The following is a 25,883-nucleotide window of genomic DNA, read 5'->3' as shown; positions in this document are numbered from 1 at the left end:
ACCCAAGAGCACATGCACCCTGTTCAATTTAACTCACCTATGGGGCAGAAACGTGGAGGCTAACAAAGAGGGTTCAGCTTAAGCTAAGGACAACGCAGAGAGCTATGGAAAGAAATATGATAGGTGTAACGTTAAGAGATCGGAATAGGGCGGAGTGGGTGAGAGAACAAACGCGCTCCTAGTTGAAATCAAGAAGAAGAAGTGGGCTTGGGCAGGGCATGTAATGCGAAGGTATGGTGGCTAGCGAAGGCAATATAAACGCTGGTCCTTAAGGGTAACGGAGTGGATTCCAAGAGAAGGCAAACGTAGCAGGGGGCGGCAGAAAATTAGGTGGGAGGATGAGATTAAGAAATTTGCGGGAATATGGTGGCCGCGGCTGGCGCAGGACAGGGTTAATTGGAGAGACATGGGAGAGGCCCTTGCCCTGCAGTGGGCGTAGTCAGGCTGATGATGATGATGACACATCATTCTTGTCTTCGTTTTTTGCTACAAAGTTGTGGAATGAATTACCACAAACTGTTACGTCAGATATGTCGTTTCATGTTTACAAACAACCGCTTAGAACACTTGAACCCTAGCAGAATAACAAAAAACTCTAGTAGGATACAACTTAAAAAAACAGCAGTTGCTAACAGCGTGCCATGGTCCGCCGCGTACTGTATTACTCCGCAGGCCAATCGCAACAGTGAACGAAATCAAATTTTTAATGCTCGACTATACTAAACAAGCCAGGTATCAAAATTCTAGAACTTAACATTTTTTTTTCTTGTGATAAGCTTCTTGTTTAGGTAGCAAGAAAAGTTTCAGCGACGGACTACCTTTTCGACGTGGAGGAATTCTGTGCGGCATACCTGAATATGGGTGGAGCTTCACAGCAGAATTAAGTTGTATCTGACTATATACATAATTGCACGCATTTTTTATTTTATTGTTCTCAGTTCTTGCATAATACTTTTTGTATGTACTTTGTTTAATTGATGGACCCCTCACACAACTCCTTTGCTCCGACATCGACTTTCTTTGGCTGGACTGCCCTTGCCTGGACGCCGCGGAGACTGCCAGTGAACCTCGGTCGCTCTTCCGTGACGACCACTTCACGGCAGTGACAGAGCTTTTTCAACACAAGTGCGTACATCCCGTTGAAGCCAGGCGCAGATCTTATTGGCCCAGCGCCGTTGCCTGGGGCCAGCGCGGACCGCCACTGATGAGTCACCCTCCTGGCGGAGCGGGTAAAGGAGCACGTGGTACAACGCTGCAACCGTCGGTTAAGTTGGCGAGAGGACAAGACGCAGCGAGGCCGTCGGTTTATGTCGTCATGGATCGCGAGCGTGTCAGTGCTGCCTCACTGGCACACGGTTCAAAACTTTAAAAATTCAATTACAAAGTACTCGCTGCGCCAAAGGAGCTCCCATTTTTCCCACTTGTTCCGAGAGGCATTGCGAACAAAATGCAATAAACAGCTTGAGTCTGAAAAATGGTGTCATGACGCCTTTGAGAGCACAACCAGAACTCGGTATGCATTACAAAGCTGCTCCTAGTAACAGAACCATTAAAGGTGCACTAAACAGGAATCTGAACTCGTCTCTTTACCGCGGGAACTCGATCTACACGTTCCCAGCAGTCTTAGACACTTCGAATTATTGTCCTGTGCGGCCGATTTCCATAATTTAAATCGGACTAAACGTCCCGGCTCCCGCCTTCCCAAGCAGCACAGGCAATTGGCCCAATATTGCAAATGGATGGTTTCACCCTGGTCCTTTGTATACGACCGGCCTTTGCCAACACATTTCAAATATTGGGCCAATTACCTGCGTTGCTTGGGAAAATTTTTGAACTAACCGCAGACGGTATGGGGTATCAACTAACGCGTAGAGTGCCTTTCAGGTAGTCGCGTGGCGGATTTGCTTTCGCTTTTATTTTGTTTTTTTTAGGTTTGCGCGAATTTAGATTCAGTCAGAGGCTACATAGCCGCAAATTAGGCCCACGGAAATAAAAACACGCGCGGACTCTTTGTTTTCGCCGATCGCTGAGCATAACTCTGCCGATGGCAGAGCGGCAAGCCGCGACGGGATTGGCTGAAAGGTTGGTTGACTCCTCCTACCGTCTGCGGTGAGTTCAAAAAAAAAAAAAGGCGGGAGCCGGGACGTTTAATCCGATTTAAATTATGGAAATCGGCCGCACAGGACAATAGTTCGAAGTTTCAAAGAATGCTCGGAACGTGTAGATCGAGTTCCCGCGGAAAAGATACAAGTTCATATTCCTCTTTAGTGCACCTTTAAAGGATGCTGCCACTAACTTGTAGGAAGCAATGTGCATGCACGCCAATTAACTGGAAGTCATTTGTTGCATTATTAGTAGTAACCACACAACGAAACGCATGTCTGCGTGCTTTCTGCACAATAACACTGTATTGCAATATATCAGGAGGAATGAGCAGCCAAATGAAGTTTATTTTGCATAAACAATACCACATGCAGTGCTTATTGCAGGGGTTGGCAGGTCAGCCCACAGAAGTGCTCCAGCGCTAGAAAGAGCTTCTTCTTTTTCAAGAAATATCTGATATACAATATCCAGTAGATCTCTAAGACAGTCGATCGTTTAATTCGATAAATGCCGGAAAAATCAATCTCCAGGCTTTCGAACAGGACGCAAATGTCAGCGGACTCGTGTAGCTTGTATTCTTCAATAGCCAGTGTAGGGTGTTCATCCTGTGAGATTTGCATTTACGAAGATAATGTCAAAGACAATGGCGACCACAATGAACTCACAAAACATTTCTTGCTGGCTCCTTCAGGAAGCATAGCTTATCTTTAACATTGTTGGTTATAATCGCAGGGCGCCAATCTGTGGATGAAAAGAGCGCTATTTCAGCAACCAGTGCAGCAACAAGTATATTTACAGCCTGGTATAGTGTTCAGAGACATCTATCGGCCACATATATTTCTTTGTGTAGCCTTCCAGTGCTCCAATGTCCTCAGCTTCTTTTGCACAGCGGTACTATTTCAACAAATAAACGCACCGCTCTTCATGGTTGGACGCCTCTAAAATGGAGAAGCTTTAATCAGTTTTCTTCCCCGCAGAAGGTGCTTTTCGTGAAATGAACGCTTTTGAGAGAGTTTGTAAGACGACTTGCACCAGCGCACAGGTACATACTTCTGTGTAATTCAGGTGGACGTCTACTGGCATTTTTTAACCTTTTTTTTGAAACCAAATGTTCATAATCGAGCTGATGTTCATACATGAACACTTAACAACACTCAGTTTTGCCCTCTTAATGAATTCAGTTATGCAGAGAGAAGAGAAAGTTCGTTAATCCGAGAGTGCTCCGACGGGCCTTCCAAATAATGCGAACTCCACCATTGAGATGTCCCGTTCTTGCTTCTCAAAGAAAACTTGTGCAGGTTTTTTGTAGTCGCTGTTGTGTTCACCACCTGTGCATCCGAAGCGCAGTTTTGCCTCAGCACACAGCTGTGGTAGAACCACGGTGCTTACACCTTGGGTAGAACCAACAAAACAGAGAAAAAGCGGCTTAATTTTCACTTCAGTGCACAGCTCCCTGGCATTATTCACGAATTGTAGATACATGCAGAGTTCGATCTCCGCTTCCCAAGAGAATATGGCAGACACATGTTTATTCTTAGCTGAAGAAAGGGACAATGCTCGCCACAAGCACTCTGCCCTTATCGCAACTTTCACAGATGGTGTCGCCGCCCCGCGGCGATCGCTCGAAACGTTGAGCCGGTGATCAACGCTGTGTGTTGACTGCGGGAACTGACTCCTGAGAGCTCGGGGCTTTCGTGCTGTTGGCCGCGTTTTGTGCTTCTTGTTTCTTTGCTCTAGCACCTGTAATATTGTGTAAAAATGAGCAAAACTACATACAACAGCAACCGGATGTGCTCGGTACCTCGGTGCACGAATCGTGCTGTGAGGGGCAAGATAAGCTTTAACGCGTTTCCTTCGGACTGGCGTAGGCGGAAGACATGGGCGACGTCACTGAAGCAATGACAGTATGCAGTGAACATTTCGTGCTGGTTGACATCTTCTGGGGCACAATAGGTACGTGAGCTTTTTTGCGGCCTTTCTAACGGAAACCGTACTTCAGGAACGACGTACAGAGTCGATGATACTTGTACAGAGCGCTCGAGCGTGTTGCTACGGGGCAAATAAACTCAAATTTTATTAAAGATACTTCGCTAAGAGCTGTAAAGCATGGCGAAGATAGTTATGAAGTGCATTCTCCTGTCCGTGGGCTCAAATGTCACAGTATAGCAGTAACAGAGACGGGCCTTACGGTTACCGAAGGCTGGACTCTGTGACACCCCTTTATGCGAAAGCTGATTTGCATTTCCTTTCTCAGAGGCGAAAAGAAAAAAGAATAAACCTTTTTTATTGTGTCATTAATAGTTTAGTGCATGTGAGAAAAGAGCGATACATAAACGAAACAAGAACACGCATAAGCAGTAATAAACATAGTATACATGTCCAAGTAGAGAAATTTCGCAAGGACTGTTTAAGATATTCCTTTTTTCCTGTAACAGCGCTCGAATGTAATGGGCTGCCAAATAAAGTTGTAAATGCACAATCTCAAGAACAATTTTCCGTCCCTCTTGCTGAACATATAAGGCAATAAAGTATATAAAGGGAATCTTTTATTACCAGGCATTTTCACCTGTATTTTATGACTGTACTTTATTAACACTGTTTTATTGTTTCTACTGTATTGACTTCATCTTGCTCCTGCTGGTCTGCGTATGCCACAAGTTTGATGTTGTGTCCACTCCTATCTTGGTCCAGGTTGGACCGATAGTATGTACAAATAAATAAATAAAATAAAAACTCAGGGACTGCTTCGGAATTGCACTTTATTTCCTCTGCAAAACACATCTCGAGCGCTCTATAGAAGTGTGATCGACTCTGTATACTAAGAACGTGACCAGCTGCAACGTATCGTTTGAAGAATACGTTTTAAGATCTGCTTGAGCGTACACTTGTGTTTATTTTTGGCGTGTTCTGAAAGCGCTTCAGCAACGACGAACACTCAGCGAACGCTGTGCATAACACAGGTTGGTGTACTGAACTCTAGTATTGGAAACGGAGAAGCGTTTATTTTTTTTGGTTGGCGGCCTTTGTGCTGACGTCGCGGTTAATTCTATAATTCTTGTGCATATCTGAAAAAAAAAAAACTGATGCGCGGTGGCAAAGACGTTTGGCGCTGTCACATGGAGCGCGATCCTAGCATGTTACGCGAGCAAAAATGTGTGGTCTTCCGGCATAATTAGTGAATCCGCGTATTTCCATTTCTCGGACAAAGAGTATGCCATTGATACACCTTCTGTTAACAGGCACATGGAATCCATCCAAAAGGCGCCTCAAGAAGACGGCCGTTCCTTCTAAGCGCCTGCCCGTCCGCAGTCATGACCTTCGGAATGAAGGTGATAATCAAGCCCCAGAGATAACGAGTTCGAAAATGGGAAAGCCATCTGTAAATGACACACTTCACACCAAATACGACGACTGCCTGTCTCTGCTGCCTTCACAGCCACCGCGTTTTCTCTCGGGCCACAGCTACCCTGCCTACCTTACCATCGCATGACCACCGTTTCGCAGCCATATTGGTATTGCGGTGGCGCCCCCAATAGGTCGTGAAAGTTGCGAGGATAGTCATCGCGAACTGCATGACCGTGCTTTTTTAGAGAAATAAAGCAGACTAATGTGAATCTGTGCTCATGATTCTGCTTTATTTCTCCAAAAAAGCGCCGGCAGCGCCGTCAGCTCGAAATGGGTGCCACAGGCACTGACTGCTACACATCGCCAGCGGACGCTGCGTTTGCACAGAACATCCCGTGCCCTTCGAACGCTTCGTTTCCGCTTTGTGCGGGAAAAAGCTCCGGAAACATGTATACTACACCCGGAAATTAAGCACGCGGGCTTTTTAAACGGGAAGTTGCTTGCTATCGCAACCAGAATTTTTGAATATAGCATATGTGTTTCAACAATTTCAAGTTTTTAAGATGTGGTGTTCTAAATGAAAAGAAGGTAATTTGGGCCTCGCGCGGTGGCTCAGTGGTTATGGCGCTCGGCTGCTGACCCAAAAGAAGCGGGTTCGATCCCTGCCGCGGTGGTGAAATTTCGACGGAGGCGAAATTCTGGAGACCCGTGTACTGTGCGATGTCAGTGCACGTTAAGGAACCCCGGGTGGTCGAAATTTCCGGAACTCTTCACTACGGCGTCCCTCATGGCCTGGGTAGCTTTGGGACGTTAAACCCCTATCAACCAAACAAAACCAACCAAAGAAGGTAATTTAAGGAGCAAACCCTGAGATGCGCTGGGATGCAGTTATTTAGAACAGCACATTAGTTGTCAAGCTAATATTCTATACTATATTAATTATTTGTTACTTTAGCACCCTGCGGTGGTTTGGCCCAGTGGTGCTCGAGATCGGAGCCACGCACAAGTCTTGCCATATTAGTGTTTGCGACGAAGAAAAACTCGTTCTCTAAAGCCGTGCAGTACTAGAAAATCTGGCAATTTTTTTTTTTACACAAAACCGAAACGAAGTGCACGAAAAGCCCCTGATGTTCAGAGTAACGCAGCTAACGCTAGTGATAATGTTCCAGCGCTGATGGCACCCAAATGATTGTAATTTAAAGGCTCCAGAAACTACACGTACAAGAGAGGAGAGCGCCATTAAATTACAATGGTAAGTTACCAACTTGCCGAAAAAGAAGTTCTCTTAGGCACCCAATTCAGACTGCTTCCGCTATTGATACCATGGTATGCACATTAGTTTGTTTATCGATTGATTAATTGGTATTCATGCCGTTGGCGACGACAGCCTTTTTCACTGCACCAAAGGACGACGAAAAATAACATGCATGCCGCGATACCGCATCGCAGGCGTTTCCTGAGCACTTCATGGGCTCGATATCAGTTTAAAATATCCCATTTCCTAGCGTTTTAGTGCTTCAGAGAACGGATTTTTCTTCGTTTTACAAACTGATATCCATCACATCGTCTTGTCCGTGGCTACGCACTCGCCAGTAGCCCTTACCACCCATAGAGTTTCTTACTATTACCTAGAGGGAAAGCTGGCGGCGCTGCACTTCAGCCGCCATGGACGCTCAAAGCATCGTGGGGTGGTGAGCCACTTGTTGCGGGACAGTCGTATTTTTTCGGGAACACGGAGTGTCATTACTAAAACGTATAATTCCGAAAACGCGAAGACGACTTTCGCGCAAACGCAGTGTGCAAAAGCCACAGTAGTAACAATGCAACGACACTCGACGCCAATAAAAGGTTTCTTTTTTCCGAAATGCCATTAAAAAACTTCTTAAAGTATCTAAGCAACAAAATTTTTTGAAAACATATTTACTTTTGAAAATGCGCCTGTTAATTACGAAATATTAGTTTTTGTAGTGTTCATTACTTGGCCAATAGGAAAGCTAGCCATCTCATAATTTGGGCAAACTTTGCATTTACGTGCTTTTCTCCTCGTTTGTTGCAATTTACAGGCAGGATATAGAATGGTAGGACATTTGTAGTTATCGAACAGCTTTATTTTGCTATTATTTTTTGGCCAAAATTTGTAGTTCTGCAGTCGGTAGCTCACCGCCCCTTGATGCTTTGAGCGCCAATGGTAGCTGAAGAGGTCTCGAGGGGTCTCCATGCAAACTCCCATAGAGGGGTTGCCAGCTTTCCCTCTAGGTAATAGTAAGAAACTCTATGCTTACCACCAGTGCGTGCTAATTTAAAGTTAGCAAATATTATTTGGCTAATAACCACGAATTTCTAAGTAACCGACGCTTGCCAAGGATAACAGTTTCTTTCTGACAATATTTTGTTTCTAGACCACCTCATTCTTGTCAACTTTCGAAATTTCGCTGAAACACACTGTGTGTTGGTGCTTACCCAAAGCTATGAGGCCCACCTAAAGCTTCTGCCAAGAGCAACAAAGGGTAGAAGCATTTACGCTTCAGCATTGAAAAAATATAGATATAAATCTTGACCATGCCTTATAAAGGAAAACATTTCGGACGGTAGTTCTCTGCTATTTACGAAGGGGCTTTATTAGTGGCCACAAGTGTCAGCTGACAGGAAAGGATCAGCAGTAAGCTTAAGGCGCTGAGCAAGCGGTTGGAACTCATAAGACTGGTGGCTGGAAGAAAACTGCGGCCCATTGACTCTCTTTCGCTCCCAAAACAACACAGCACTGAAGCAATGATGTCATAGAGCACTGTCAAGATTGACGAGGTTGCCGCCAGGTGATGGACAGGGGGATGTGTGAACAAGAGACGTGGCTTCACGCCCTGCACCGCCTCCGGCCCGAAGGCTGCAAAGCAGCTGCATGAGGGGGGGGCATCCAGACACCACGTCGACCTCTGCTTCTAGGGTCTCGTGGGCATTCTGCAGCATGGCGTTTATCCTGAGGTTCTCTTCCATGGCAGCCATATAGGTCTTCTCCGAGGTCTTAAGGGAGCGCTGGAACCTTTCGTTCAGCGATCGCAGCTCCTCCTCCTTCAGCAGCAGTCGTTTGCGCAGACGCTCTACATCCGACTTCAGCTCTAGGTTGACGCAAATGGCATCCCTCAGGGAGGAACGGTCGCCTCTTGCTAGTTCCTCCTGCATGTGACGCATATGCTCTTCCTGGAGGGCTGAGATCCTCCGGTGCTCCGCTTTCACCTTTCCGAGCATCCCGAGGATGCCATCGATATTCCTCTGATATGTATGCTCCAACATGTCGGCGTGGTCCTCAAGGCGCCGCGCCAGCTCGTAAGCCTCTTCCCTCTGCCGACGCAGCTTCACTCTCTCCTGGCCACACCGCGTATTCTCTTCGCATACAGGGTCAAGGTTGTGCTTCATTTCTTTATTCTCGTTGTGGTTGGTGCGCAGATGTCCCTGGACGTTTTCCTTTCTTTCAGCCAGTTTCTCCCCGAGCTCGTTGCTACCACTGACGGCCAAGGGACGGTCTCTACCGTCACTATCGTCAACTGCAACACGAGAGGTCTCAGCTGGCTGCAGAATGTCATGGCTGCAATCCAGCTCGCTGTCTCCACTTTCAGTGGCGGCGGCTGCGTCCAGCATTGGCGGCGGTTCAGCGACTGTGACGTGGTCCTTGCGCGGTGGGGAGGTGGCTGGAGGCGAATGGTCATCGCCTAATCCTTCACCGCTGTCCATGATTTCGGAGAAGAGTTCAGAGCAAAGCTGCAATTGCGACGCACCAAAGAGAGCATTAGTTTTGAGGAAGGCTTGGAAATTTATTGCATGCTGTGTCAGGGCTTACCGGCTGCACTTGAGCTAACCTTCCACCAAGGGCACCTGGAACACCAGCTGGAACACGAGCTGAGGGAGGAGCAGCTTTTCCAGCGGGGTACAAGCGATGCGCTCTGAAAATGTTTGAGCAAAGAGACTTAATTCACGCAAAGACAAATGACATTTCTGGCCTTAAAGTACTGGGTATGCATATTTCGCTTGTGAGTAGTTAACAGTGGTGTGTTTGGGGCCTTATCTTGCTTAATAAGGCTCTCACTATCTGAAACTGTATCTGCGGCTTCGTGAGCAAAATCCGAGAAGAAATGCTCGCGCTAGAAATGAATGAGGTGCCCCACCTGTCAAGAGCTGGGGGTAGCCGCTGTCTGGGGGTTTCGGGCTGCCGCCACAGATGGTCGACTTGAGCACGCAGGAACTGCTCGTGGTGTTAGAAGTCCTCTTGATGGCCCTCAGTTATTCAGCAGCAGGAAGCCACCTTGAAAGGACCGGTAAATAGAAGATCCCAACAACGGTTAAAGCAACGTTGCGCTAACATCAGCGTTCGAGCACGCGCCTCACTACCGTCTTCGTTTTCTTCTCATTCCTGACTGCATGCTGCAAAATTCAATCTGGCGCTTAGCTGCAACCGGAGAGCGCGAAGGCAATTATGTTGCTGAACTTCTGCTTTCAGAAGTAGGAGTTTCCATTATTTTAACACTTATTAAAGGTATGTAAAACTACTAATAATGAAATGGAAATGAGGCTTCTCTGCCCACTTTCTTTCCCACCCAAAATCTTTTTTGATGCGAAAGCTTTACTAGCCTAGAGGCGCTGATTTCGCTGTGTCTGCGTGAATAACCTTAAACAGGAGGAGCGGAGCTGCGTAAATAACCACGTGATGTACCAGGTGCCTCGCAGCAGCTGCAGCCGCGTGCTCCGCCGTCGCCGCGGCCGCTGCCTATCCAGTTTCTCGCTATGGACGAAGCAAGTCAGCCGGAGTCGACGTCCTCGAGAGTGGGTACTCGCAGACGTCGGGCCGAGTCTGATCATCCGGTCGACATTGCCAACCGTGCGAGGCATTCAGCAATCGATGGGGAACGTAAACGCTCTAAACGGGCAGCCGAAACCGATGAAGAGCGGGAGCTTCGAAAGCAAAGGAAAGGCGCGTAACTGGCCCCCTACGATAGTGGACACCCGAGTGGCGCTTTAGGATGCGTGGTCGTAGTGACAAATGTGCGCAGCATGCGTTGGCATTCACAGTTTTGCGGCAGAAACGCAGCGCTGAAGGTATAGGCCGTTGGCGTTCATTCTGTTCATTCATTCTGTTGGCGTGACAACGTTCTAAACTAAAGGAATGGCGCATAACTGGCTCCCTGAGTCAGTGCGTGCCTCAGTCAATGCTCAAACGCGCTTTGAGGTACCTGGCGCTGAAGAGAGGGTGATGTGGGCTGAACGCACTAGCGCTGACAGCGTCGTAGCAGACACGCGGCAGGCCGCAGCGTGCCTTCACGCTGGTTATGCAAGCGTGACTTTCGCTTATATAATCAGTGTTAGCTGAGCTAAGCAGCAGGCATTTTATTCTACAATATTGGTTGAACGGTGAGAACCTACATAAAGGAAAGAGATGACAGCATCGAGTGACGCGCTGCCTTCACAGTGGGTCCACTTAAATTTTGATGCAAACAAAGTTACGTAGGACACTTAATACGTGTACTACATAAGTGCTCTCAATGCGAAGGCATTGTTTTTATTTCTTATTTACTTTTTATTTCTTCATTTTTTATTTATTCTTCAATCTCCTTCTTCCTTTCCAGGCAACGCATAAATTATGTTCACCTTTGTCCTCCAAGAACCTACCCCGGTTTGTTGTCGGGTTGCGTGCGCGCCTTGCAACCTGAAAGTCCTGGGTTCCATTCCCCGCACCTTATGAAGAAACTTGATTTTAATTTGATATCACGGTGAGCTCATGAGGGATTTTTTTTACCACTGCTGCGGGCCAACGCCGACGCCGGTTTTCGTTGCCGACGAGCCATATGGGACGCCTCGAGAAACTGACGATAGAGTCTTCCGCCAACCAGTTTCTGCGCGTAGACCAGCGGTGAACGTCTGACCGACCAGCAGTTGGCGCAGGCAGTGTGCTGAACGAACTGGTCACGGACGGGGTCTTCTCGCTCCTAATGAATAGAACACAGCTGGATGGCACTGCTGTGTAAGATTTGACCGTCTTGGCTCGCTCTGTGCAGGTGATGCACTGTTACCTTCGCCCAGTTGTGCCTATTGCCAGCTTTTGCTAACAAACAGAGGGCTTGAAAATCAGCTGTCAGCTATGTTTTTACAGCAGCGAGTTTTGTTGCAGTGATCCAGATTTAGGCAGGCATGTAGGAGCCAGCGGTCAGCAAGCTCGCAGTAGCTATCTTGAACTGTAATCTTACAGATATTCTTGAATATCTTGCTTTACACAGTGTGTCTCACGTAACGTGAACCAAGGATGGCCTGCTTATCGCAGGTCATCGACCGCCAATTCAGACGGAGATTCTATTTAGCCATTACGTAGGCAAAAGAGAAAAGGAAAGCAGTGAACTCTGGTATTTCAAGGTAGATTCCATTTTTTTTAACTTTTATCATTCTGCCGCTCGTCGAACTGATCGGCGGCGGCTAACAGGGCACGGTCAGCGCGCATATTTCGTTCGATCAAAACACGGTTGGGAGCGCTGCAGTACCGCATGAGCGCAGTCAGGGGCTTTTTTGATATTTTGCGGGCTCTCTTTCCGAAAAAAAAGGACCACGCAGGAAGTACGTCGTTAGGAAAAACTGGACGAGCTCTTCCTAAACCCCCTCTACAACTTTAGAGACGCACGTGACCTTAAAATGAAAATATAACATTTACATAACTATTGTCAGGTAAATTACGTGATTTAAAAATACTCCGTGGAGTGGCAAAAGACAGAAATCATTACGCCGGTGGTTTCGCCCAGCTCAGGTGAGTCACTTTTCTAAAATTCTTGGTCCATGTTACGTGAACACCCTGTATATGATTGATTTGAGCATAGTGACAGAGGATGAGATAATAGCGAACAGTTTCGCAATTTCGGCCATAGGTGTCGCTGTATTTCGTAAGAGTTTGTTTCACTGATAGAAAAAAAATTGTAGATCTAGGGTTACCGGCTTATAGCATAAATCAGCAAAAGCTCTTGCAATTTTTGTTCAGCCATATAGTCCTAAATTATGCTGTGGGAGCACCCTGAGGCTGCGCTTTCCTCCGCCCTCGTCATGGCATCCGACTTCGACAGTAGCCGCCCTCCGGATTCTTCCCGTGGCAACAACCTTCCGACAACGCTCTCCTCCCATTTCCCCGCAACCTGCCAAGTCTCGAAGCCACCGTTGCCTCCCACCCTCTCTCTTTCCATCTCCCTTCTATCTCTCAAATGTGGATAGGGGAATTTTCCTCCCTGCACTCTGCCACCTGCCATGGTTGGTAGGTCCTGCAGCGGGAGGAAATGTCATTTTTTGAACCTGAAACCAAGTTCGTGCAAACGTAGCTCCCGCTGGTGACGTACTGCAGTGGACAGGCACCCAGTTCGAAATGACTGCGATGCTGTATCGCGGCACGCACGCTCTTTTGAATCATATATTAGGACGAAATGTCGCCAGAACGTTATGACAGCTAGTGGCGCCAATGTTTTATAGTGTTGTGGTACATACTCCAACGTTGCAGCAGCGTGCCCATAAGTTGGTCAGGATGACACTGTCTGCTAACATTGCAGCCACATGCTCAGAAATTGGCTAGGATAACATACTATCTGTCATCGTTGGAACAACGTCGAGAAGCAACGTTGAGGCAATATAGCCTGGTGAACCGCAACACTATAAAACATTGGCGCCACTAGCTGTCATAACGTTCTGCCCTCATGTGGTACTGCAGCGCTCCCAACCACCGTTTCTCCCAACCGTGTTTTGATCGAACGAAAGATGCGCGCTGACCGTGCCCTGTTAGCCGCCGCCGATCAGTTCGACGAGCGGCAGAATGATAAAAGTTAAAAAAAAAAATGAAATCTACCTTGAAATACCAGAGTTCACTGCTTTCCTTTTCTCTTTTGCCTACGTAATGGCTAAATAGAATCTCCGTCTGAATTGGCGGTCGATGACCTGCGATAAGCAGGCCATCCTTGGTTCACGTTACGTGAGACACACTGTGTAAAGCAAGATATTCAAGAATATCTGTAAGATTACAGTTCAAGATGGCTACTGCGAGCTTGCTGACCGCTGGCTCCTACATTCCTGCCTAAATCTGGATCACTGCAACAAAACTCGCTGCTGTAAAAACATAGCTGAAAGCTGATTTTCAAGCCCTCTGTTTGTTAGCAAAAGCTGGCAATAGGCACAACTGGGCGAAGGTAACAGTGCATCACCTGCACAGAGCGAGCCAAGACGGTCAAATCTTACACAGCAGTGCCATCCAGCTGTGTTCTATTCATTAGGAGCGAGAAGACCCCGTCCGTGACCAGTTCGTTCAGCACACTGCCTGCGCCAACTGCTGGTCGGTCAGACGTTCACCGCTGGTCTACGCGCAGCAACTGGTTGGCGGAAAACTCTATCGTCAGTTTCTCGAGGCGTCCCATATGGCTCGTCGGCAACGAAAACCGGCGTCGGCGTTGGCCCGCAGCAGTGGTAAAAAAAATCCCTCATGAGCTCACCGTGATATCAAATTAAAATCAAGTTTCTTCATAAGGTGCGGGGAATGGAACCCAGGACTTTCAGGTTGCAAGGCGCGCACGCAACCCGACAACAAACCGGGGTAGGTTCTTGGAGGACAAAGGTGAACATAATTTATGCGTTGTCTGGAAATGAAGACGGAGATTGAAGAACAAAAAAAAATGAAGAAATAAAAAGTAAATAAGAAATAAAAACGATGCCTTCGCATTGAGAGCACTTATGTAGTACACGTATTAAGTGTCCTACGCAACTTTGTTTGCATCAAAAATTAAGTGGACCCACTGTGAAGGCAGCGCGTCACTCGATGCTGTCGTCTCTTTCCTTTATGTAGGTTCTCACCGTTCAACCAATATTGTAGAATAAAATGCCTGCTGCTTAGCTCAGCTAACACTGATTATATAAGCGAAAGTCACGCTTGCATAACCAGCGTGAAGGCACGCTGCGGCCTGCCGCATGTCTGCCACAAAGTTGTCAGCGCTCATGCGTTCAGCCCACATATATCTCTCACCCCCGCCACGTACCTCAAAGCGCGTTTGATTGACTGAGGCACCCACTGAGCCAGGGAGCCAGTTATGCGCCCTTCCGTTCCACCAAATCATCGGAGTCTATAGAACGTTGTCACGCCAACGCCAATGAACACAATGAAAGCCGACGGCCTATAGCTTCAGTGCTGCGTTTCTGCCGCAAAACTGTGCATGCCAAAGCATGCTGCGCACATTTGTCACTACGACCACGCATCCTAAAGCGCGACTCGGGTGTCCACTGTCGTAGGGGGCCAGTTACGCGCCTTTCCTTTGCTTTTGAAGCTCCCGCTCTTCATCGGTTTCGGCTGCCCGTTTAGAGCGTTTACGTTCCCCATCGATTGCTGAATGCCTCGCACGGTTGGCAATGTCGACCGGATGATCAGACTCGGCCCGACGTCAGCGAGTACCCACTCTCGAGGACGTCGACTCCGGTTGACTTCCTTTGCCCATAGCGAGACACTGGATAGGCAGCGGGCAGTGGCCGCGGCGACGGCGGAGCACGCGGCTGCAGCTGCTGCGAGGCACCTGGTACATCACGTGGTTATTTACGCAGCTCCGCTCCTCCTGTTTAAGGTTATTCATGCAGACACAGCGAAATCAGCGCCTCTAGGCTAGTAAAGCTTTCGCTTCAAAAAAGATTTGGGGTGGGAAAGAAAGTGGGCAGAGAAGCCTCATTTCCATTTCATTTTTAGTAGTTTTATGTACCTTTAATAAGTGTTAAAAGAATTGAAACTCCTACTTCTGAAAGCAGAAGTTCAGCAACATAATTGCCTTCGCGGTCTCCGGTTGCAGCTAAGCGCCAGATTGAATTTTGCAGCATGCAGTCAGGAATGAGAAGAAAACGAAGACGGTAGTGAGGCGCGTGCTCGAACGCTGATGTTAGCGCAACGTTGCTTTAACCGTTGTTGGGATCTTCTATTTACCGGTCCTTTCAAGGTGGCTTCCTGGTGCTGAATAACTGAGGGCCATCAAGAGGACTTCTGACACCACGAGCAATTCCTGCGTGCTCAAGTCGACCATCTGTGGCGGCAGCCCGAAACCCCAAGACAGCGGCTATCCCCAGCTCTTGACAGGTGGGGCACCTCATTCATTTCTAGCGCGAGCATTTCTTCTCTGATTTCGCTCACGAAGCCGCAGATACAGTTTCAGATAGTGAGAGCCTTATTAAGCAAGATAAGGCCCAAAACACACCACTATTAACTACTCACAAGCGAAATATGCATACCCAGTACTTAGGGGCCAGGAATGTCATTTGTCTTTGCTTGAAGTCTCTTTGCTCAAACATTTTCAGAGCGCATCGCTTGTACCCCGCTGGAAAAGCTGCTCCTCCCTCAGCTCGTGTTCCAGCTGGTGTTCCAGGTGCCCTTGGTGGAAGCTTAGCTCAAGTGCAGCCGGTAAGCCCTGACACAGCATGCAATAAATTTCCAAGCCTTCCTCAAAACTAATGCTCTCTTTGGTGCGTCGCAATTGCAGCTTTAGTCCGAACTCTTGTCCGAAATCATGGACAGCGGTGAAGGATTGGGCGATGACCATTCGCCCCCAGCCGCCTCCCCACCGCGCAAGGACCACGTCACAGTCGCTGAACCGCCGCCAATGCTGGACGCAGCCGCCTCCATTGAAAGTGAAGACAGCGAGCTGGATTGTAGCCATGACGTTCTGCAGCCAGGTGGGACCTCTTGGGTTGCAGTTGACAATAGTGACGGTAGAGACCGTCCCTTAGCCGTCAGTGGTAGCAACGAGCTCGGGGATAAATTGGCTGAAAGAAAGGAACACGTCCAGGGACGTCGGCGCACCGACCACAAAGACAGTGGAGAAATGGAGCACAACCTTGACCCGGTATGCGAAGAGAATACGCGGTGTGGCCAGGAGAAAGTGATGCTGCGTCGGCAGAGGGAAGAGGCTTACGAACTGGCGCGGCGCCTTGAGGACAATATCGACTTGGTGGAGCGTACATATGAAAGGTATATCGATCGCCTCCTCGAGATACTCGGAAGGATGAAAGCGGAGCACCGGAGGCTCTCAGCCCTCCAGGAAGAGCATATGCGTCACATGGAGGAGGAACTAGCAAGAGGCGGCCGCTTCTCTCTGAGGGATGCCATATGCGTCAACCTGGAGCTGCAGCTGGATGTAGTGCTGCTGCGCAAAGAACTGCTGCTGAAGGAGGAGGAGCTGCGATCGCTGAACGAAAGGTTCCAGCGCTCCCTTAAGACCTCGGAGAAGACCTATATGGCTGCCATGGAAGAGAACCTCAGGATTTACGGCATGCTGCAGAATGCCCGCCAGACCCTAGAAGCAGAGGTCGACGTGGTGTCTGGATGCCCCCCTCTCATGCAGCTGCTTTGCAGCCTTCGGGCCGGAGGAGGTGCAGGACTTGAAGCCACGTCTCTTGTTCAGACAACCCCCTGTGCATCACCTGGCGGCAACCTCGTCAAACTTGACAGTGCTCTCTAACATCACTGCTTCAATGCTGTCTTGTGTTTTCCAAAAACACACAGGTGGTCCAAAAAGAAAATATTGTCAGAAAGAAATTGTGATAGTTGGCAAGCGTCAGTTATTTAGAAATTCGTGGTTATTAGCCAAATAATATTTTCTAGGTTTAAATTAGCACCCACTGGTGGTAAGGGCTACTGGCGAGTGCGTAGCCACGGACAAGACGATGTGATGGATGTCAGTTTATAAAACGAAGAAAAATCCGTTCTCTGAAGCACTAAAACGCGAGGAAATGGGATTTTTTAAACTGACATCGAGCCCATGAAGTGCTCAGGAAACGCCTGAGATGCGGTATCACGGCATTCATGTTCTTTTTGGTTGTCCTTTGGTGCAGTGAAAAAGATTGTCGTCGCCAACGGCTTGAATACAAATTAATAAATCGATAAAGAAACTAATGTGCATACCTAGGTATCAATAGCGGAGGCAGACTGAATTGGGTGCCTAAGAGAACTTTTTTGGCAATTTGGTAACTGACCATTGTAATTTAAAGGCGTTCTCCTCTCTTGTGTGTGCAGTTTTTGGCGCTTTTAAATTACTATCATTTGGGTGCCGTCAGCGCTGCAACATTATCACTAGCGTAAAATGCCTTACACTGAACATCAGGTGCTTTTCGTGCGCTTCGTTTAGGTTTTGTGTAAAAAAAATTGCCAGATTTTCTAGCACTACACGGCTTTCGAGAACGAGTTTTTCTTCGTAGTTTTTTCTTTTCTTCTCTGTGTTAATCTGCTCAAGCAGGTGGATGACGCCACTGTTATCATTATCATGTCTTGTCGCGCTTTTTTTTCTTCACAATGTATGCTCACTCCTGCCAAAGGCCTTCTGCGAAGGCTGGCAGTACCTCTGAAATAAATAAATAAATAAATAAATAAATAAATAAATACTAATATGGCAATTCTTGTGCGTGGCTCCGAACTCGAGCACCATTGGGCCAAACCACCGGAGGGTGCTGAAGAAACAGGTAATTATTAAAGCATAGAATACTAGCTTGATAACTATTGTGCTGTTCTAAATAACTGCAGCTCAGCGCATCTCAGGGTTCGCTCCTTAGATTACCTTCTTTAGTTGGTTTTGTTTGGTTTATAGGGGTTACTTGGCTACATATGCGTTGGCTACTTCCTGCCAACGCATATGTAGTTCTCCTTGTCTAGGACACTGCAGAGTGCAGAAAGGCGTCGAATCAGACGGATTCCTCCCAAACGCCCTCCAGCGTCTCCAGAATTTAAGATTCACAAACAAATGTGGGCTTAAGCACACATTAGTGACACAAGCAGCAACACCGCGCTTAAGGCTTTCGCCTCACTGCACTTTAGGTCAACAAAGTGCCCCCCTAAATTTTTTGAAATCGTGCGCTGAAAAACCCAGTGCACACAAAAACACATATCCTATATTCAGAAATTCTGAGCAAAGGTTTTTTTTCAATGGAGAATCATCGAATCTTCGATGCATGCGGACTCCAAACGGCAGTGTGAATGCGGCACGCGAAGAAAACATGCGTGATATCGATGGACGCAATAGCAAACTCCCGCGATAGCAAGCGACTTCCAGTTGAAACAAGCCCGCGTGCTGAATTTCCGGGTGTAGTATACATGTTTCCGGAGCTTTTTCCCGCACAAAACCGAAACGAAACGTGCGAAGGGCACGGGATGTTCTGTGCAAACGCAACGTCCGCTGGCGATATGTAGCAGTGCTTGTGGTACCCATTCCAAGCTGCCAGCGCTGCCAACGCTTTTAGAGAATTAGAGAAATAAAGTAGAGTTTGTGCACAGCATTCACATTAGTCTGCTTTACTTCTCTAAAAAAGCACGGTCATGCAGTTGGCGATGACTATCCTTCTTCCTGCACCAGCTAGGGTGGTTACATTTGCGCCTTGACAAGCTGTGTTTTGTGTCTAATAATTTCTTAACTAGGCAAAGAAAGAAAACACATGTGAACTCAGGATCCTCACGTGGACAGCTACTTCTATCCCTTTGGAAAAACGTCCCACATTAGCTCACAAATAAAAAAAAAAGCAACGAAAGCAATCGCTCTTTCCAAATGTGTCAAGTCTACGCCGAGTCCCTCGTGTCTGTTTGTCGGTCTGCGATAATATGAACAGGCGACTGCGCACGGTTCGCGCACGGCAACTCTTGCGAACTCTTCTCGTCCAAGCAAAACCACATTACACGCTGGCAGAAGTTCAGCTTACGCTCAACGTCTCAGCAGAGGTATTAGCGAGGTATACAGAGCGGTATCTTCAGCCAGCCACCAGCCCATGTGACCCTAGGCGACTTCCTGTCAGAAGCGAATTTTTTGGCAGCCAGGGGGCTGCCCGAGTTTGGTAAATCGAAGAAGCCCAGTGGCAGTTCTCTTCCGCTTTCAAGTTTACGCAAACTAAAACTTTGTGTCCAGGAGAGGTAACCAAGTCTTGCTGCTAAGACCCTATTGAACATCGGGTGCGCTTGGACGTAATACGAACTTAAAGACCAGTGCAAAAAACTTTTAAAAATCTCGCTATTTTTTCTTTTCTTTGATCCGCCTACCTGGACATCTTCCTCTTCGTCACCCAGACCGGCAGGCAAGAAATATATTGCATCGTCGCTACGCCGGGCTCCGAAAAGTATTATGGTCCGGCTTTTATAACAGCCTCCATTGCGCTTAGAAAGAATAGAAGCAATTCTTCCGGAAGAAAATAACAGGAACTTGAGTCCGGCCCTGGGGTCGTTTCTTTCGTTGTTAATTAGCTCTCCGGACGTCTGCCTATCACGCAGGTCGCGGCGCATGATTTGATCAACGAACCTGGAAAACAAAGCTTTTCACTCAAACTAGCCTTTCTGGCCGAAGATTTTGTGCGTAAAACTCCTCCGGCACTCTTACCGATGCAGGTAACACCCCTTTTTGTCGGCTTCCGGTGGCGGCCCGGTAGACCGCGCGTTCGCCCTCGGGCCCTGCCACGTGCACCGCCAAGCTCTAACACGAACCCAGCGAAAGCTGCATCCAGGGTGCCCAAAACGGCTGCGATGCAGGACCACCGAGGACCAGCCGGGTGCGCTCAGGGTAATGAGCCGGCTCTGCCCTCATCTGCGCCCCCGCAACGATCGGACGCGCAGGCCACCCAGGAGCCGCAGGCCCCCCAGGAGCGGGCGGTTCCAGAGGGGCCACAGCTACGTTCCTCCGCCCCCGCCATTGGCACCAACACGGCCGCCACTAACGGCGACACCGACACCAGGCCCTCTGCCACCACAGTGGAAGGAGCCACCAACAGCTTTCCTGGACGCCGACGCGGAAGTTTGTCGTTGGCATAGCCCCCTCCCCTGCCTGTCCAACGTGCGGTGATGCGGGCACCCTGGGACACTTGTTGCGTGCGTGCCCAACATTTGACCCGCATCGCTGCCGCCTCTTTGCAGGTTACCGAGCCCTCAGCCTTCCAGCAGACACGGAGGACCAGCTGCTGTTCCCGGCCAGAAACCAACTGTGCGCCTGCCGCGTCCTGCTGGCCTACCTGAAGAAGACCGGCCTGGACAACCTCCTCTAGGCCTGCGGATGCCTCGGCCCACAGCCACTATGGACCTGTGACCTCTGGGACATTCGGCGCCTCCCACCGTGTCCTGCTAGCCTGCATCAAGGAGACCGGCCTGGACACCCTCCTCGAGGCCTGCGGATCCCTGGACCTGCAGCCCCTAGGACCTGGAACCTCCTAGACATCCGGCACCTCCCACGGCGCCTCACAGCCACATGGAGGTCTAGAAGATCGACTTCTCCTAGCCAGATGCTTGCACACACCTCCAGTGCATCGTGGCTCTTCCCCCTTCCCCTGCCTGGCGTTTGCACACACACACTCCCAGTGCGCCTAGGCTCCTTCCCCCAGCCCGGTGCTTGCACACATTCCCAGTGCGCCGAGGCTCCCCCCTGAGCTGTTGTTGCGGCGGCGGCGGTGCGACTTCAAGATCCTCCCTCGCAAGGTCATGGACCTCACCCGACGCGGCGGCGACCAACTTCCCCCTCCTTCCCCTCTCCTTTCCCCTGGTCCCCAAGATTGATGCCACTAACTGGCCAACATATGTTGGCACCAGTATCCTCTCCCGAGAATATTTCGTAGTATCCACGACCACCACCACCAACAGCAACGGGGGCAACGCAGCCAGTGTTCACGGGGTTGGCATCGGAGCTACCGGGGGCGCAGTGCCCACGGCCGCCTCCCCACCGATGGCCCCCTACTGGGACGACGCCATCGTAAAGGTTGAGACGGAGCTCGATGAAACGACGGAACAGCACTCTTTAGAGCTAATGCAAGAGTCTGACTCTGGTGAAGACCTCTATCATACCCTTCGAGACTTCGAAAACATGCTGGAAGGCCAAGGTGAATTGTGGCGTTATCAGCGTTAAACCTACATGACCCACCGTTTCTGAGAGGACAGAGACAGTCGAGAAAACAAGGAAGAAATGACAGAGCCAGCCGCCTCGTCTCGCCAGAAAGCACGAAGCGCTCCTTCGCTGACATGAAGCGCAGGTTTCTTTCAATAAACACCTCTCACTGCCCTTGTGCGTGTATTTGATGCGCACCTTGTGCGTGGGCCTGTGTCCCCACCGGTGGTGTGCTGTGCTTTTACAGCGACAGTTTGTTACTGCCTCCACTCTCGAGATCGTGCTCTCGCCGCCGCCGGCGCCCGTAAGGTGAAGAATGGAAAAAAAGAATCGTGAAAAATTACGCGGCGCTTCCACAAAAGACACGCGCATAAGGTGGCCTGCGTGTACCGTAGTTAACTTGAAACTCTGATCATCCTGGTTACGGCACCAGTTAAGTTTCTCCTCCTGGATCGTCGTTCGGAATGGCCGGTTTGGTCTGGTCGGACGTTCATCGATGGCGACGAATAACGATGGCACGTTGGCCGATGATCGTATAGCACTTCACGTCTTCGTACGCTCGTCCGGCGACACATTGCCGGTTGGGGCAGCAACTCCAAACTTCTTGAGAAGCAAAACTTGCTTATTGAAGACGGGAAGACTTATAGAAAAAGGCGGTTTAAAAAAAGGCTTTTTAAAAGGAGGGCTGTAGAAAAGCGGCCAAGACTTAGACTCGGCGCGCTCCCTCCGCTCTTTGATGCAGCGGGTTTTAATACTTTCGATAAATGGGCGGAGCTTTATTAAATCTGCTCTCGCCCAATTTCAACCAATACTGCTGCGATGACACTGTACATACAAGTGGGCGGGGCCCAGTGCTCGCCAGAGCCCGACTCGGCGCACCGCGCACTTTTCCTGGAACTTTCGCAAAACCGAACTCCACCGCTTAAGGCCATTGTACGATCGTTTTTTAGGCGGATCCGCCAGGGAGCTGACCTCTCGCTTTCAGCCTCCGCCCGGGCGTGGGGCGGAATGGTGTTGTACGATCACTTTGCTGCTGGCGGACGAGACGGATGGTTCGAACGCTCTGATTGGCGCTCCCGGCACTGCCGTCCGTCTAATCGCATGCGGCGGTACATGCATGTGTTTGTAGCGAAACACGCAGATATCTTGCGGTAGAAATTACCCATATTAATTGCGGCGTATTCAAGACAATATCCGCTGCGTCAACGTTTCTTTTGCTGCGGGATTTTCGTCGGAGGTAGAATCGTGGTCGGCTGTGATTCGGGCTGGGACGGCACGGATCTCGGTTCAGTTGGCCCCGACGGCCGCGAACCAATTCGCGACAAAACTTCGCAAGATCGAAGGCGAGTCTGCTCATTTGAAGCGATTTCGTCGGAAACGATACGTGTTTGGACCATTTCTACCCAAGAGGATAAAAAACGCGTCACATCGCAATCGAGTACTCCTCGTTCGACGACAACGGCCCGTGATTTCAGCCCCAAAATAACAGAATGCTGCCTGCTCTGAAAGTTACGCAGCCCCGACGATTTCTCAAAGACGACGCGATTTTTACTGCGAATTCTCGATCGGGCCAGGCTGCAGTACAGGCTGCTAACAACCGTCCGTAATTACAATCGGTACAATCACATTTTTTAAATAGTTAAGATTACATGCTTAAAATTTTTAGTCATTCAAAATAGCACTGCAGTGTTTTGCATTGCTGACAGAGAAAAAAAAAATAATTGCACTTGCGGCCTTTCCCAAGCATTTCGCACAGTCACTGTAATACGTAAACGGTCTTCTCCTTGTCTCCCTATACTGTCACTGCAAAAGACATGCTTCTTATTCAATATATAAGGTGTGTGTGTCTGAACTGCGCATGCATTTAACATTCACAATTTAGCACAACACTGCTGTCAAACATAAATGCCAATGGACATGAGAAATTATGTTTCCAGCTAATTGGAACAGGTAAAATCAGTAGTAATTAAAGCAGTTCTGCATTTCACAGAACAGTGACACTGCAACAATAGTGATTTATTTTTGTCATGTTTTTCAGGCCATTATTAAAGCCAAAATAAAAATAGCGCTATGTGGCTGCTAAAAGTGTATGGCTTTGTTCTGCACAGTGACAGCGGGCCACCAAGTTGTGGTTTAGCATTCCTTCCTGAGCCCATATTGCAGTTGCACAAGCCTGAATGCAGTGTTGAAAACAAGCATGGGAAGTTCTGCTAAAGGCCATGTCATTGTTTCTATGTACAAAACAAGCTGGCATATACTCTGTGCAACTCCAAAGCATTCTCCAATGTCGCTGTGAATGCAAAACAGAGTGGGTGCCTTTGTATTGCGTAAAACTCTGTACATGCCATTCTCATTAATATAAATATAATGAGATGTCGGAGCCAGTAAACTGGATTACAGGTAGAGTAAATGCAAGAACCAATTTGGAGGGTTTACATGGCCACGGCTCTGCTCAGGCTGAGAAAGAATACTTGTATAGTCAGGGAAACACGGTACGATAACCATATTGTCTGGTTATCTCGAGCAAACACTAACATCTCAAGCAGAATTTGTAAAACTGGATTTCCAGTAAGGGAGATATGATGTCGTGCAATAAAATGAAACTACAAATAAGCCGTTTAAGTATGTGACTGGTATATATGCATATGTTATCTGATACAGCCTTAAAGCAATGTCTAAAGTTATTTTCACTGATAAGTAAAATGTAGAATGGCTGAATGTAACGATGACCAGTTCCTAAGGTAGCAAGCAAAAGTGAGCATTGCTAACTGTTAACTGATGTTCATACCACTTAACATATGCTGAATTTTAGAGTGTATTAGTTGCTGACTATCAACATGTTCAGCAAAATATACCTATATCATTGCCAGTCTGCTTTCAAAGAAAGAAATTAACTGAGGTATTGACAGGCAACAGAAATTTGGAAAAGACCAATATGTAGTTAGGCCGAAGAAAAACAGAAAAGCTGTGATGGCTTATGTCGTTTCTGGCATCTCTATACTGCAACTTGAAGTTGACGGCTTTTGTATTTAAGAGAACCAGCAGTCCTGTTAACACTATCCTGGATATATAAAAGTCATATGCATAAGTATGCATTTGGAGCATTCTCACTGAGCCATGTTATGAAGTCGATGTCTTGCTTAGCTGAAGAGACGATAAGAGAGAAGCGCCAAGGAAAGTCTGACACAGATAGGCACAGTAATGCATGCTTAGCTTTTTAGTGCACGAGTTTAGCTGGCTAGACCTAGCTTGTGCAGCGTGTAAGTCAGCCTAAATATAACTGTATACTGTCCGACAAAACTATTGTGTAAATGCGCCCTGATATTACTTGAAATAGATTGTGAGGAAAGTTCTTACGCATAAGATAGCATTGTATTGGTTTGCTGATCTGAGCAAGCGGCTAAGCATTTCATTAAAACAACTTATTTCTACATTTATTATATCTAAACAATACTAAATGACAATACTTGAGTGGTGAGCTAACATGATACGCCAAGTAGGAACTTGATGAGTTTGTAATCTACTAATAAGTAATTAACCATTAGCATCCAAGTACAGCCATACCGCTACAAAGGAAAGCTTTGTAGGTTTCCTTTGTAGCCTTATGGCTTCACTTGAGTTGATGCTAATGAGTAATTACTCCCTTATCACAAATTTTCACCTTGGGGGATTTACCTAATTCAGTGGATGAACATCATCATTTACTGCATGAATTTCTGCAGTGACTAGCTCGAAGGTCAAGAGGTTAGTAAGCCCTGTGAGTTGGAAGGCCATTCCAGCCTTTTGTGGCAAAAACAAAAATGAATCTTGAAATGCAGTGGCATGAGCTAACTGAGGCACAACACTGCTTGTGCGACTAGTGCAGAAGGAACCATAAGTCGGAACAGATTAGTTGGTTACATGACGATAAACAGTTAAAAAAACTGTAGTTTCTGCATGACGTGCAGAAATTTGAAGATTAACCTTTAGTGCTGTTACACTGGAGCTTCAAAAATAGTCTGAGAGAATAAAACAAGCGGCTCAGGTCTGAACTCATTCCAGGATTCTAGTTAAGTTAGACTTGTGCCATGTGCCATTAGAATACCCAAGTTGATGCCACACAGGGGATCTGAACGCAAGTAACTTGGAAGACGGTGATACTAAGCACACGTCGTGGTGTAAATATCATAGGTTGTTGGTGGGTGTATGAGGATTATTGGGTGAGTATTTGAACCAGTATACAGTGACTATACCTTTATCGGAAGGCCTTATAAGTTGGCAAATTGTAATGCTGACAATAAAAAAAAAATTAGTGCATTCTTAGTAACATTAGCAAACAGGCCAATCCAGAGTACGTAAAATGTTGTTTGGAGAACTGAAATGCTGGTATTGATTGCAATATGGCAGACCCCATACAGCTGTCAGTGAAGGCATGTGACAAAACACTGAAGGGAAGGTAATAATGCAAGCAATAAAAAACTGAGGCCAAAGGGAGTGCCTTGGGGGACGTCCGAGACTGCAGGAAAATGCAGGATGCATAAGAATTGGCAAGGGACATCTGCCGACGACTGGGTGTTTAAGCTTGGATCT

General features: G+C 47.9%; 2 protein-coding genes and 1 long non-coding RNA gene across 3 annotated transcripts in view; 1 reads left to right on the top strand and 2 right to left on the bottom strand.

Moving 5' to 3' along the window:
- Window positions 1-2,418: 2,418 nt before the first annotated feature.
- Window positions 2,419-25,883, bottom strand: part of LOC149354150 (uncharacterized) — a 110,420-nt gene continuing 86,955 nt past the window's right edge. Inside the window, exon 10 of the mRNA XM_089583089.1 lies at window positions 2,419-3,494. Coding sequence (XP_089439215.1) covers window positions 3,458-3,494 — 37 coding nt within the window. The 3' untranslated portion in view covers window positions 2,419-3,457. The remainder of the gene's footprint in view (window positions 3,495-25,883) is intronic.
- On the top strand, window positions 3,758-21,414 carry LOC149354153 (uncharacterized). The gene is made up of 2 exons (XR_016291193.1): window positions 3,758-4,056; window positions 20,357-21,414. It is a non-coding gene; the product is annotated as an uncharacterized LOC149354153 (long non-coding RNA).
- LOC149354154 (uncharacterized) lies at window positions 7,180-9,316 on the bottom strand. The gene is made up of 2 exons (XM_089577465.1): window positions 9,281-9,316; window positions 7,180-9,201 (listed from the first exon to the last, which is right to left on the bottom strand). The coding sequence occupies exon 2, from the start codon at window positions 9,172-9,174 to the stop codon at window positions 8,224-8,226; it is 951 nt and encodes a 316-aa protein (XP_089433591.1). The 5' UTR covers window positions 9,175-9,201; window positions 9,281-9,316; the 3' UTR covers window positions 7,180-8,223.

Source organism: Amblyomma mixtum, chromosome 3 (genome assembly GCF_055824585.1).
Source record: "Amblyomma mixtum isolate Tamu chromosome 3, ASM5582458v1, whole genome shotgun sequence".
Classification (NCBI taxonomy): Eukaryota; Metazoa; Arthropoda; class Arachnida; order Ixodida; family Ixodidae; genus Amblyomma; species Amblyomma mixtum.
Note: the sequence above shows the minus strand (reverse complement) of the source record. Positions and strands in the feature narration are given on the sequence as shown.